This window comes from Prosopis cineraria, unplaced genomic scaffold (assembly GCF_029017545.1).
Source record: "Prosopis cineraria cultivar Desert tree isolate PC_DT_omini unplaced genomic scaffold, ASM2901754v1 PC8, whole genome shotgun sequence".
Classification (NCBI taxonomy): domain Eukaryota; kingdom Viridiplantae; phylum Streptophyta; class Magnoliopsida; order Fabales; family Fabaceae; genus Prosopis; species Prosopis cineraria.
In genome coordinates, this window is record NW_026555339.1 from 1491956 (window position 1) to 1504165 (window position 12210).

Here is a 12210-nt window from a genome sequence, read left to right on the forward strand (position 1 = left end):
CAGAAGCTCCCCCTTTTTTTCTGATTGGCCTCCATTGCAAAATCGCTCACAAGCCATCGACGGTATTTGATGTTTAGAGGTTTCAGTACAGACAAGAAGGACAGGAGAGATGTGCCACGTTCAATGACGACCCACTAAGCAATAAGCTGCAACCCTTTTCAATGATTCAGATCCTTGTGAAGATCGATTCTGATGCGCTGCAGAGACAAATAATCTGATTCCGACAGGCAATCGACATGTGTCCAACGTTGATCTCTTGGAAGTGACCACAAATACAGAATCTTCTTTCAAAACCTGTAAAAATACACATCCATTAGGCACAAGCAAAAACTGGCACTAAGGCATTTCATTGTCAACAACATCCCTTACACGCTCGGCAATCTTCAAGCAAAGACAGTCATCTTTTCATGGAACCGGTAGACTTCTCTAATCTCAAATAAACAATCGGCGACTCTGGATTACTTGCTATTGTTAAGCCTGTTATCTTCGATAATCCTGCAATAGTAGCGCAGTGATGTCGAAAACAAAATCAATGGTCTAAACACGCATGCGCAAGCAGACGTTAAACAGCCAGATGCCACATAAAATCTAGAAGGTGGGCACTTTTCAAGGCAGGGAGCAGGAACTACCTTTCCGCAATATAAATATTATTTTTCAGCCTAGTAATCAGATTGGGACTTTCCTCCAAAATGTCAATAGCTGTGATTGCAGCACTAGCAAGATACGGGGGAAGTGAAGCAGAAAAGACATAGCCAGAACTACTCAGTCGCTGCAAAGACAGAAAACATGTCAAAATATTAGTGCTTTAGAAAGATTATAAAATCTGGTATCAAATAATATAACGTCCGGTGGAAACTCGTCAGATGACACACAATTTTGCACTTTATAAGTCATTATTCAGGAAGATAAAAAAAAAAAAACGGAAGGAAAAAATTGGTAAATAACAGCTTAAGAAATAAATCATTGATTCTCTTACTTCTTTATTGTTGTCATCAAGTTAAAAATCAAACCTATTACTAATAGTGCTATCATTCAAATAGGACACTTCCTTACTTGGTGATCTATAACTCTTCCACTTCCAGTGCAGAATCCTCCTTCTGTGGCTAATGCATGTCCCATAGCAGCAGTTATAATATCTAACTTCTCAACCTGCAATGCATAACCATAAATCACACATGACATTGCAATTCAGAATGTATAAACACTTGCATTCGGTACACATACAACCTGCACCTAAAGAGAGGAAGGAAGGGACAAAATGAGAGATTTTCGTCACATACTGGAACTTTATAAAATTCAGTGAGACCTCTTCCCGTACTTCCAAGCACACACCAATTGAGTTGCTCTCATCTAACAAAACACGAAAACGGTATTTCTCCTTCAACATAATGATCTCATCTAAGGGTGCAATTTGGCCAGAATTCTGAAAATTTTATGGAAAAGAAAGGTTGTTAATAGGCACAGGTCAAACAAGTTTAGCGTTCATTGACTGATGCTAGTATAGGAACTGCTGTGAAAAGAATTTTTACAGTTAAATATGAATAAGAAAGCCCAGGTAAGCAGTACTTGTTCTTGCGACAGTGGCATTGTGATAGACGCAGATCTAATAGCAACAGTTATTATTCCACATACAAATTTAGTATTCATGGCCCCATAGTGACCACTTGAAGAAGCAAGAATAGCCACAAAAAAAAATTAGAACAAGGCAGAATTGTGAGCTTGAAACATCATCAGACCAGAAAAGGCCATTTGAATCTAAATCAGAGCATGCTTCTTACTGACCATCCCATGCTAATTGTTAGGTCATCCCACTATCATGGTTAATATATATATCATTCATTCATATAGGATGACTTACAACATGCAACAAGAAGCCAACAATGCAAGCAGCCACCATATCTGAATACTAGAACATGCATCCTCTCTTTATGATGGCTGATTATGTAGGATGTATAGATAGAAACACACAAGTTACAAGTGTAAAGTTAAGGTGCAATGCAAGAAAGACGAGATCTACCTGGTAGACAGCTTCAATAACAATATAGCGCCTCACTTTCTTGGCTCTCTTGCTTTTTGTACTAATTTTCTCAAGAGTTTCTCTTAAAGAATTCATGTCATTGTGCTTGAAATACACCACCGTGCTTCTAGAAAGATAAAGCCCATTCTGTATCCCCCAGTGGACTCCTTCATCCCTGTAAAAGAACCCCTTGTATGCAAAACTTAAACCCTCAATATTACAAGAACTAGCTATAAAAGCTTCAAATGTGTACCAAATAGTTGAGAATATAAAAATTGTGAGTTTAAAATGGAAAACCCAAGAGCAAATCATTCAACTAGACTTCATCAGAACATCAGAGTTTAATGCGTCAACTAGACTGCTTTATTATATTAATTGGCATTTTAACTAGGGCTTTTAACTGTCCTAGACACAATCAATGTCAACTCTTACGTTATTGTTATCATATCAGCATAAAGAAGCAGGAGAATTAAGAAATAAACCACTTTGACCCAAAAATTGAGATAAAACTGCTCAGCCAGAACACCAGCTATGTTTGGCTAGCACCACTCTTTAATCGTCAAAAAAGGCAGAAAAACTGGACGGAACCACATAGCTGATAGTCAAAGACAGAGTTTATGCTTACACAACAATAATATCTCCTTTTTTGAGAAAGCAGGAATTGCACTGAACATGGTGGAAAGTCCATAGGAGTAGAGAATTGAATCAGGGGTTCCCAAAACTTAGCTATTCTGGCTTCACAGTCAAGGTGCACATCTGAGGAGAAGAAAGAGATATAAAAGAACAATTATTTACCAGTAAAGAACTTTGTTTAAAAAAAAAAACTTTTTTTAAAATTATTTTGAATCTACTTTAACAATGAACCTTACCAATTGTTCCATAAAACCCACGAGGACCACAAGAACCAACACCATATTTCTCAAGAGCAGAAGAGCATGACTCCTGAAATTAGAAAGTTGCAATCAATGCACTGCTTTAAAGAAGTACTCAAAAGAGCAAATTTATCAGTGATACAAGGAAAATTTTCTTACGAGTAGCTTTTTATGACCTATCAACCCAAGGTAGTTTTGCTGAAGCAAAATTCACAACACCTTTACCATTAATTATGGCATGTGGCCCTGCAGCACTGCAAGAAACATAACTCATCTCAACAGTAGGAAGATACAAGGTAATTAAAATTTCCTATTTTTTCCCGATAATCTTATAACTAACATAACAATGAATGCATATCATGACATTTACCTGTCAGGACTTTAGATAATCTTATACGTTCAATCAACAAAACAAACAAGAAATAAAAACATAATATAATATGTTCAAACATATAAAAATCATGAACATAAATGAGATTTCCCTCAAGAAAAATCAGTCACCTCTCTAGCACTGGTGATTCATACTGCATCTCTTTACTCAGATGAGGAATAAGGGGTTCTGGAACCCAGTCATCGCACAGCTCATCTATTTCCTGCAGATATTAGGCATGTACTCCAATAATGTTAAGGTAATAATATAATAATGAGTAAAATTATTTGACTTCCACCAGTATTTTTGAAACATTATCTTGAAAAGCAGCCTGAGGGCTTCAAAATCATAAATAGACACTCAATAGATTAAGTTTATCCTGGAAAATGACAAAATATGTAGGGATTCCCTATGGAACATTCTAGCACAATCTGCCAATCTCCATCTTAAGATTGCAGCATTTTTTTTTCCCTCTAAAGAGCGAAGTGTATCAACCTATTCAAGAGCAGTAAGTGATGTAAAACAATATGTAATAGACAGAACATAAACATGAACAAGCACCTTATACAAGGTGAGAGAAGAATTACAAACCAGAAGTCCATGTAAAGTACACTGAAAGCAATGAAGGGCATGGCCATTGAAAGAAAAAGGTGAATAGGAAGGAAAGTTTGAAACAGAATCCTACACGGTTCCCTCATCAAGAAATCAACATCTTCATAAATCCATCGATTGCATTTCCAAGTCAACAAAGAACAAACTAATATGTCATTCAAATCTACCAACCTTATACCAGACCTAAACATCCAATCACAATTCCATTAGATACAGAATAGATCATGTCATCTAAAAAGAACCCAACAACATGAACAATCATCCTGAAAGCCCAAGCGCGTGGACAATGAAGCTATCAATCAAGCTTCTGTCAAGAGCTTACATGGAACCTTTCATGTAATAAGACCAGACCACTCAGACAAATCATGAGGGAAAAATTAAGAAGTCCAGTTCTGCAAAGCAGCTTCCATTTACATGTACAGGAAACCTGGAGGATTATCAACCTTGAAAGTTCTAGAAAGTTCACAAATGATGATAAGAGATACGCCTATCCTAGATCACTAGAACTACTATAAACCACATTAGCCAAACCTCTATATAAACTTGAAATTTTAATTGATAGAACAACTATTCAAATTTGCAACATACTGATCCTATCTTTACAAGAACATAATGAGGAAAATGCTCCTAAAGTTAATGGAGTGGCCAAATTAAATGTATTTTATTGAAAATCATAATTTATAATCTACCAGATGTAAAAAAATTTCACACAACAGATTTGTATGGGCCACTTATAAACTATACAATACTGAAACTTTCACTGGCAAGTAAACAGAAGTAATAAATACAGACAACAAATTCACAAATTTCATAAATAAACGCACACATAAACAAATACAACATTTGATGAATTGAAAAAAATACAGTCGATCTAACCTTTTCGGTTAAGGGCCGTTTAGGAGGCTTGTAACTTTTTTGGGAAAGCAGGAAAAGGATGACTACCAGAAGAAGAACTTCCACAAATAAATGCCCTTCAAAGAGAAGATAGTAATAAAGGTGAATCAATTGATAACTTAGTAATCAGCCATAAGGTGAGGATATTCCAGTCAGATATTAAAGATTACCGCCAATATGAAAACCAAAAACTACAGCTCGTGCTGAAGGAGCATCTAAAGCCAATGTTACCCAGTCTAATGTAGTGTTTATAAAATTTAGGACTGATGAGGCCATCGTATTCTCAATATCTCAAATAAAGAAAGAAGCCTTGAACGTCATTCTTGAATTTGGCAGTAGTCCTGCTAGTCAACTTCCTAGACTTTCAAAGTACCATATATTATGGATACAGCAGCTGTATGCTGCATACACCAAGACAATTACAAATCTATTACTTGATCGTAAAATCATAAACACGTTAAACAATCACGAGCAGTATAAAGAACAAACAGATGAAGAATTGAACATAAAGCATCGCCACTACATCTTACAAAAAGCATAAGTTGACAAACATAACATAATTTGCAGATAAAGTGATGCAAATTCTTTATAGTTGGAAGCACAACTGCACGAATAAACATCAGATACCAGAGCATTTCGTATCAAAATGATCCCTTGCCTCTTTAAAGGAAAGGAAGTGCAATCAGATAGAACTTCATCTAGCCGGGTTTAAAACTTGCGTTCAAGCCATTCAGAATAATAGCTTAGATTTTCATCAGCAGCCATAATTAGAACTATACTATAAAAAGAAAATGCTTCATTTGGGATCATATCAAATCAGAGTCTGACTGGACAAGGAGAACAGCCCCGAAATTTACAACAACCATATATGGCATAATGGCACATAGGTTCCTCCGAAATCTACATCTTTACTAACGCTCCAAAGTAATAACTTCAAAAACGGGAGCAATAGGAGTATAGAACCAGCATTCCACCCACCGAAGGCCAAATGGCGGCCAGCCAAGAACCATCCACACACATCTATATCAAGTTTGTCTCCATGAAACTCAAAGCCCTTTTCCTTACTCAAATATAAACTACCCCAATTCAATCCATAACCATTTATCGCAATTTACATGCATGATACATCCGAAAACGTAAAATTACGGATGTTCACACTAATCTCCCTGATTTATATTTAGTGCGATGCAAGGCATAAAAACAAGAAGGTTTGGAGCTTTGGGAATCCGCGTGACGGAACTTAGAAGATATCAATGGCACGAAGCAAATGGAAACAATCCGCAATAGATCCAGTCTAAGGCCAGCACTTTTGTCGACAATGAACTTACCTGGGGATTGTTACGGGTAAAACAGTAAAGGCAGCTGAGATACGAGGACAATTCTGAGTCTTCTCCTTCCTTCGATATTATCGCATCCAGATGACAAGCGAGGGAGGAAGGGTCAAACGATTCTGATTTTGCATCCCCGGGATTTTTCCTCGCTTAAATTCGAGCCCGTAGTCCGGACGACGGGTCAACCCATCCCGCCCGACCAATTTAGAATCGAACCTGATAAAAATAATATTTTTAAAATATTTGGACTGATCAGGTCTGAAAGCATTTGAGCAGAGAAAAAAACAAAATAATAATAATTAAAAAATATATAAAATGTAATAAATATTAATTAATTTTTGAATTTTATGTTGTTAAAATATCATATACTTAAGCATATTATTATATTTATTTTTAAAAATAAAAAATATTTATATTCTCATATTTTTTATTTTTAATTAATAAAATATCTTAAAATAATATTTAAAATATATTTTAATGTCAATTTTTAAATTTTAAAACCCACTCATTTCTTAAAAAAAAGTTGAGCCCTATATATATCCAACAATATATATTTTATATTTTTTATAAAATAAAATAATTACTTTTAAATTAGAAAAATTAAATTAAAAATAATTTTAAAAATAAAATTTGGATGTCTAAGAATTGTCAACTTTACTACTAGATAAATATAATAAATATAATAATATTTTTGAATAATCATTCGGTTATCGTCTATGCCAAACTTGATTAAAATTAAAAATAAATTAGAGTAAATAACTCTTATATGTAGGAGTTAAACAATATAAAAATTTTAAAATATAATTTTAAAAAAATATTTTTATAATTAAATAATTTTGTTTTATATATAATAATGACAATTATTTTTTTCATATTCTTAAAAACAAAAAGTATAGTTTATTAAAAAGTTATTGAAAATTTTGAACTAGCAATCATTTTAAGTTAATGGTTTAATTGTGATTGAATTGAGATCAATTTGATTAAAATATATAAAGAATTTATATATGGCCATGATAAAATAATATTTAAATAATTAAACATTAATTTGGAAGTAAAAAAAATATTCATGAATAAATTATATACAATACAGTAAAACAATAACAGAGTTACTTAAGTATAAAGTTAATAAGTTATTATTTTTTCTTTCATTCTTGTAAAATTAAAATAATATTTTATACTTAATGAAGTTACTTAAAAATTAAAATTGATTCAAAAAAATAAAAAAAGATATTTTTAAAAATTTTGAGTATTCAAATTAGCCCAAATAAATACAAAACTCAAAAGTATTAGGGCTAAGTTTAGTTGTATAAGCTTTTTAGATAAGGTGTGATATTTTAAATTCAATCTAAATAATCTCGGGCCATTTAAATCATTGACTCTAGCTTAAATATATTAAAATGATGCTTTTCATATTTCATGTTTAGCTTTCTCCCTGTTCGTACTATGTTTTATTTTGAATGAAAATGCTCCTCATATTATTAAAAAAAAAAACCTTTTATTCCTACACTTTACTTATATTTTATTATAAATTTTTATATTTTTTTAATATTTTAAATCTTCATATTTTTATTTTTAGTATTTTAAAACCCTATATTTTATTTATTTAAGAATTTAAAATATTAAAAAATAAAAATTAAAAATATTAAAAATATTAAAAATTAAAAATTTATAATAAAATACAGGTAAAATATAAAGATTAAAATGTGTGTTTTTTCACCAAAATAAGTTAAAATGGTGATGTTGATGAGGCCGCATCGCCAATCACTCCATAACTGTCAGTGTCATGTCACCTTGTAGCTTGGCTCGCTTAAGTTTACTGCTTATATATTCAAGTGTATGATAAGAATTGTTATCTTTGTTATTGTTTGGTTACGATTGGCGAAAAAATAATATCAATTTTTTCCAACGCACTATTTTATTTTATCTTATAGATAACTATGCATAATTTTCATATATTACGTGAAATTCGAGATTATCATATAGTTCATGATCTATAGGTGGCAAAATATGTTATAAGCGTATGATATATGATGCATAGATATGGTAATAATTAATTAACGAATAGTGTGTGAAGTTAATGGCATTCATTTTGGGTTATTGAGCCATCCCACGCAGTTGCAGGTCATTAAAAAAGAAATCCCAGGCAGCGACAACTAATCAAAACTGTTTTTAATGGTTGACTAGATATTTGAAATCATTGAAAGCTTATGTTCAAAATTATTTTTCCATGTAGTTCTAGCAAAGATTTGAGCATCATGAGGCTTTTCAAGCCTTAAACCAACCAGAATCGGTTGTTTATTTTTTTTTTCCTCCTTACATTGTATAATTCAACATTTAAAAGAAAATAATATGAATATATGAAACTATATTACACTTATTATATATATCACAGTAATATTTCTTTTTTCTCTTCTGCTCTCTTCTCAAATGAAATTGTTGGTGCTAGTTTTGTCAACTGGCTCTTGACTGAAAAACGCAATTATCTAGGGTGATCAATCAATCTAAAGAGCTGAATCAAGTTGCTTAGAGGTACATACAAGGGCATTGTTTCTGATGATCGCATAGTTAACAAGAAGAAGACAACGGACGCCACCAAAGCGGATTCACTCTGCCCTGTGTGCAACGATGTTTGATTTGGTTACATAGGAGACTATGTTCTGCAATTATGATTAAAATTCTCAATGACACCACAAGTTCTTTTTGATGTACCAAAAATGAGCGCACGAATCAATAACCTGCTCTAAAGACCATCCAAGCTTGTCCTGGTTCCAATTGTATCCATAATGTTAATGGTTATGCTCATTTGCAAGGTGAGAGATATGGCGGGAAATCAACAATTGAAGATAAGTGCGATACAAACATTATTTAAATTATTAGTATTACAGTATAACAGAAGACAAGTGTGATATAAAATTATTTAAATGTATACACGCCTACGATTCATACATACAAAATCCGCGAGTACCATGGCTCGAATCCTATCAATAGGATGCCATTACTTAACTTGACTCTCTTATCTAGTCAATCACCATGGTTTGCAGGATTCAAGTCTTGGAAAGGGATGGAGAATGGCTGGCTGAATATTCCCCTAATACCCCCGCATGGCTGCAAGATGTTCCATAAATTCCTCCCGCAGATGCAATCATCAAAAAACTGAAACCTTCCCCGCATTAAGATGAAGAAACCACCAAATTTAGCACGGTGACGATGCACAGAGAAACAAGGCATCGCCAAGGCACCCATCGCTAAAGAGTTAACAACACCAGTGAGCATAGTGCTCCTCTTTGCGATGGATGCTAACAAGGCCCCCACACTTCAAACAGATGAAGCTGCTCCCATCTGAAACAGCATCCAATACTACTTGCATCCTCCCAGTTTCTGCAAGTATAGATGCCTCATGAACATCAGGACTAATTGAAGGAGGAGAAATGCTATTTGCAGATGTTCCAATATTTATAGGTAGTGCTCCAGCAATGGCACACTCAGCAAATAAAGAAGCCAATTGATCAATGGCAGCATTCTCTCGCAGTTTACTTCTATACAGCTCACGAGCTCGGTGTAAGAACTGAAAGACAGCTTCATCCCCACCTTTGGTCTTCATGGCAAGGACCACCTGTTCCAAAAGTAAGTAATTATCAGCCAACAAAAAGACTCTTCCAGGTTTACCGCTTTCAAATATTTTTTCTCCACTGCCAAAGAAGCATCTTACAATTTTCATAGAAGAGTTTTATGTTTCACGAATTACAACAGGCAACCACCTTTACTCATTTGTTTGGGTAGCTGATTATCATCATTTAGATTCTAGAGCGTAGGAGCCAAAATAAAATTGGCTCATTCCCCAAGGCATTTATTGACAGTGTCAAGACTAAAGAAACAAAAAGAAAGCTGCTCGCAACGTCCCCAAGGCATTATATGTTTCATTTAGTCAGCACCCAATTATATATAGAGTACAACAAAGAGCTTGTAACGGTAGTCACACACGGCTAGGATAACTAGCGTGAAATTACTAAAACCAATAATGTGAAGTGTTAGCTATCCACGACATTTGAAAAAAGAAGTAATGGGGCAGATAATGTCTTGTGTAGGCATAATCTGACAAGCCACCAGTTATCATACGAATAAACACTGTAAAAATCAGTGTTGCAGAAGTTAACTTCCATAAAGGTTTAATTTTGTTCTATTGGAAATCATATTCATGTCTAGCGTGTCTCCATAAAGGTTTAATTAGTGCTATGTTGGAACTTTAGAACTTTGGTACCTGCCCTGGGTGAAAACTTTTGACCCTAGAACAGATTAGACGTACACTTATCGTTGTCATTCTTATAAGCATTTGGAATGATCAAGCATAATGGTGGGTCGAATGTGCTACCACGTGACTAGAATTTTCATCCATCCAAAAAAGTATCTTTTCAAGTCCTCAAAGTCAAAATCTTTTTATGTGCTCATGAAACCATTTAGGTAGCAAGGTTATCTAAGAACGTGATATTGCATTCGTAGTTACCCTAAATTTTGCATAAGGTTGGCATTCTATTGGTAGGCTTTCAAGATATTGCACTACGTCACTTATGACTGGCAAAACACCACCGTATCAAATAGCCTCAGGCTTTCTTAATGTATTTTCAGTAATACATGATCTAGTAATTATTTTCCAAAATTTTGTTGATATGGTCGTCACTACAGCCCCAAGTCTGTCTTGCCCAAGATATCGAACCATAACTCACTTATGAAGTCCAGTCACCAAATTCAAGGGTTCCAAAAGCAGTGTGGTTGTTTGAAGGCTATCAAATCATAGTGTTCAATCGTTCCTTAGATGGGGGAAAATCAATTCTTTCTAACGTGATAATCTACTTGAAAGTCACCGCAACAAAAGCCCCGGATGTATGACAACCCTTTCAACCAATGACTCAGAAACAAAATTCAAAAGAGCCATTCTACCGCGCGAACATTAAAGATCAGGTAAACAAAGGAAGAAAATTTCCTCTCTTCGAATATCTTGATATGGGAAGAGATAAAGAATTATAACCTCCAAAAAAAAAAAGAGTAAAAGAAAATAGAGCTTGGAAACTGGAGAAAAAAAAGAAACAAAAAGAGAAGAACAATCAATAGGCAGCAAATAATAATAATAATAATAATAAGAAGAAGAAGAAGAAGAAGAAGAAGAAGAAGAAGAAGAAAAGGGTTATTTAAAAGAATGTGTGGAAAAGAATAAAGTTTACCGCATGGAGAGCTTGTGAAGGCTTCCCTTGATCGATGAGTTGCCGTGCCAATGTAAGTAGATCTCGAATGAAGTCATTCTGACTGGAATTAGAAGACACCGCCACCTCCTGAGGCGACGCCTTCTCCGCCTCAATCATATCGGTGTCCATACCTAGCTTTCTAGGTTTCTCTTCGAACGATTCTGTATCAAAGGTGTGGGCTTTCATTCAAGTTTACGGAGAGGGACAGAATGTTGTGTCCGTAGAAATAACATTCAGTTTAATTTAATAATAAATATAAATATAATCACCCTGCTGCGGACTAATTAGATCATTCTAGCATATTCTACGCTGCCATAGCAGCTGCCATCATCCTCCTTTTTCCAGCGAAACGTGGATGATATGTGTGGTTCCTTCTATCCTGGGGTTGGCCCATCCTCTGGTCCAAAACTAAGCCAATTTAGCCCATACTGACCCATAACTAAAACCCATTTCCAAATGAAGATTAATACGAACTCTCATGGGGATGACAGTGTCCATCAATGTCATTTGCGTTTAATTGTCCTGGATCGAAAAAATATTATGATGGCAGTAACGTCGGAAAATTCTCCAACAACAATTTGGCAAAAAAATTACCCCTAAAACAGACGGTAGGGGCTGATAAATTTAAGAAGCAATCACAATCACTAATAACGTTGCATATTTTGACCACAAAAAAAAAAGAACAATTACGTTGCATATTAATTTTAGGATGTGCTTATGTCAAATTAACCTACAAAATGATCTGTTGAAATTATTTACTCACTCTATTAAAAAATAAAATATTTTTAATCGAATCTCACCCCTCAATAATTGAAGCAGTTACTTATTTTTAAATTAATATTATCTTTTTATATCTACATTTATTTAATAAGGTATT

The 12210-nt window shown here is 34.1% G+C and overlaps 1 protein-coding gene and 1 pseudogene across 1 annotated transcript; both read right to left on the reverse strand.

Annotated features, from left to right (window-relative positions):
* Positions 1 to 120: 120 nt before the first annotated feature.
* On the reverse strand, positions 121 to 6263 carry LOC129317201 (long chain base biosynthesis protein 1-like; annotated as a pseudogene).
* A 2670-nt stretch (positions 6264 to 8933) lies between these two features.
* On the reverse strand, positions 8934 to 11644 carry LOC129318718 (uncharacterized). Its single transcript, XM_054963635.1, has 2 exons — positions 11313 to 11644; positions 8934 to 9709 (listed from the first exon to the last, which is right to left on the reverse strand). Exons 1-2 carry the CDS (start codon positions 11517 to 11519, stop codon positions 9350 to 9352), a joined length of 567 nt encoding a protein of 188 aa, XP_054819610.1. The 5' UTR covers positions 11520 to 11644; the 3' UTR covers positions 8934 to 9349.
* Positions 11645 to 12210: the final 566 nt, after the last annotated feature.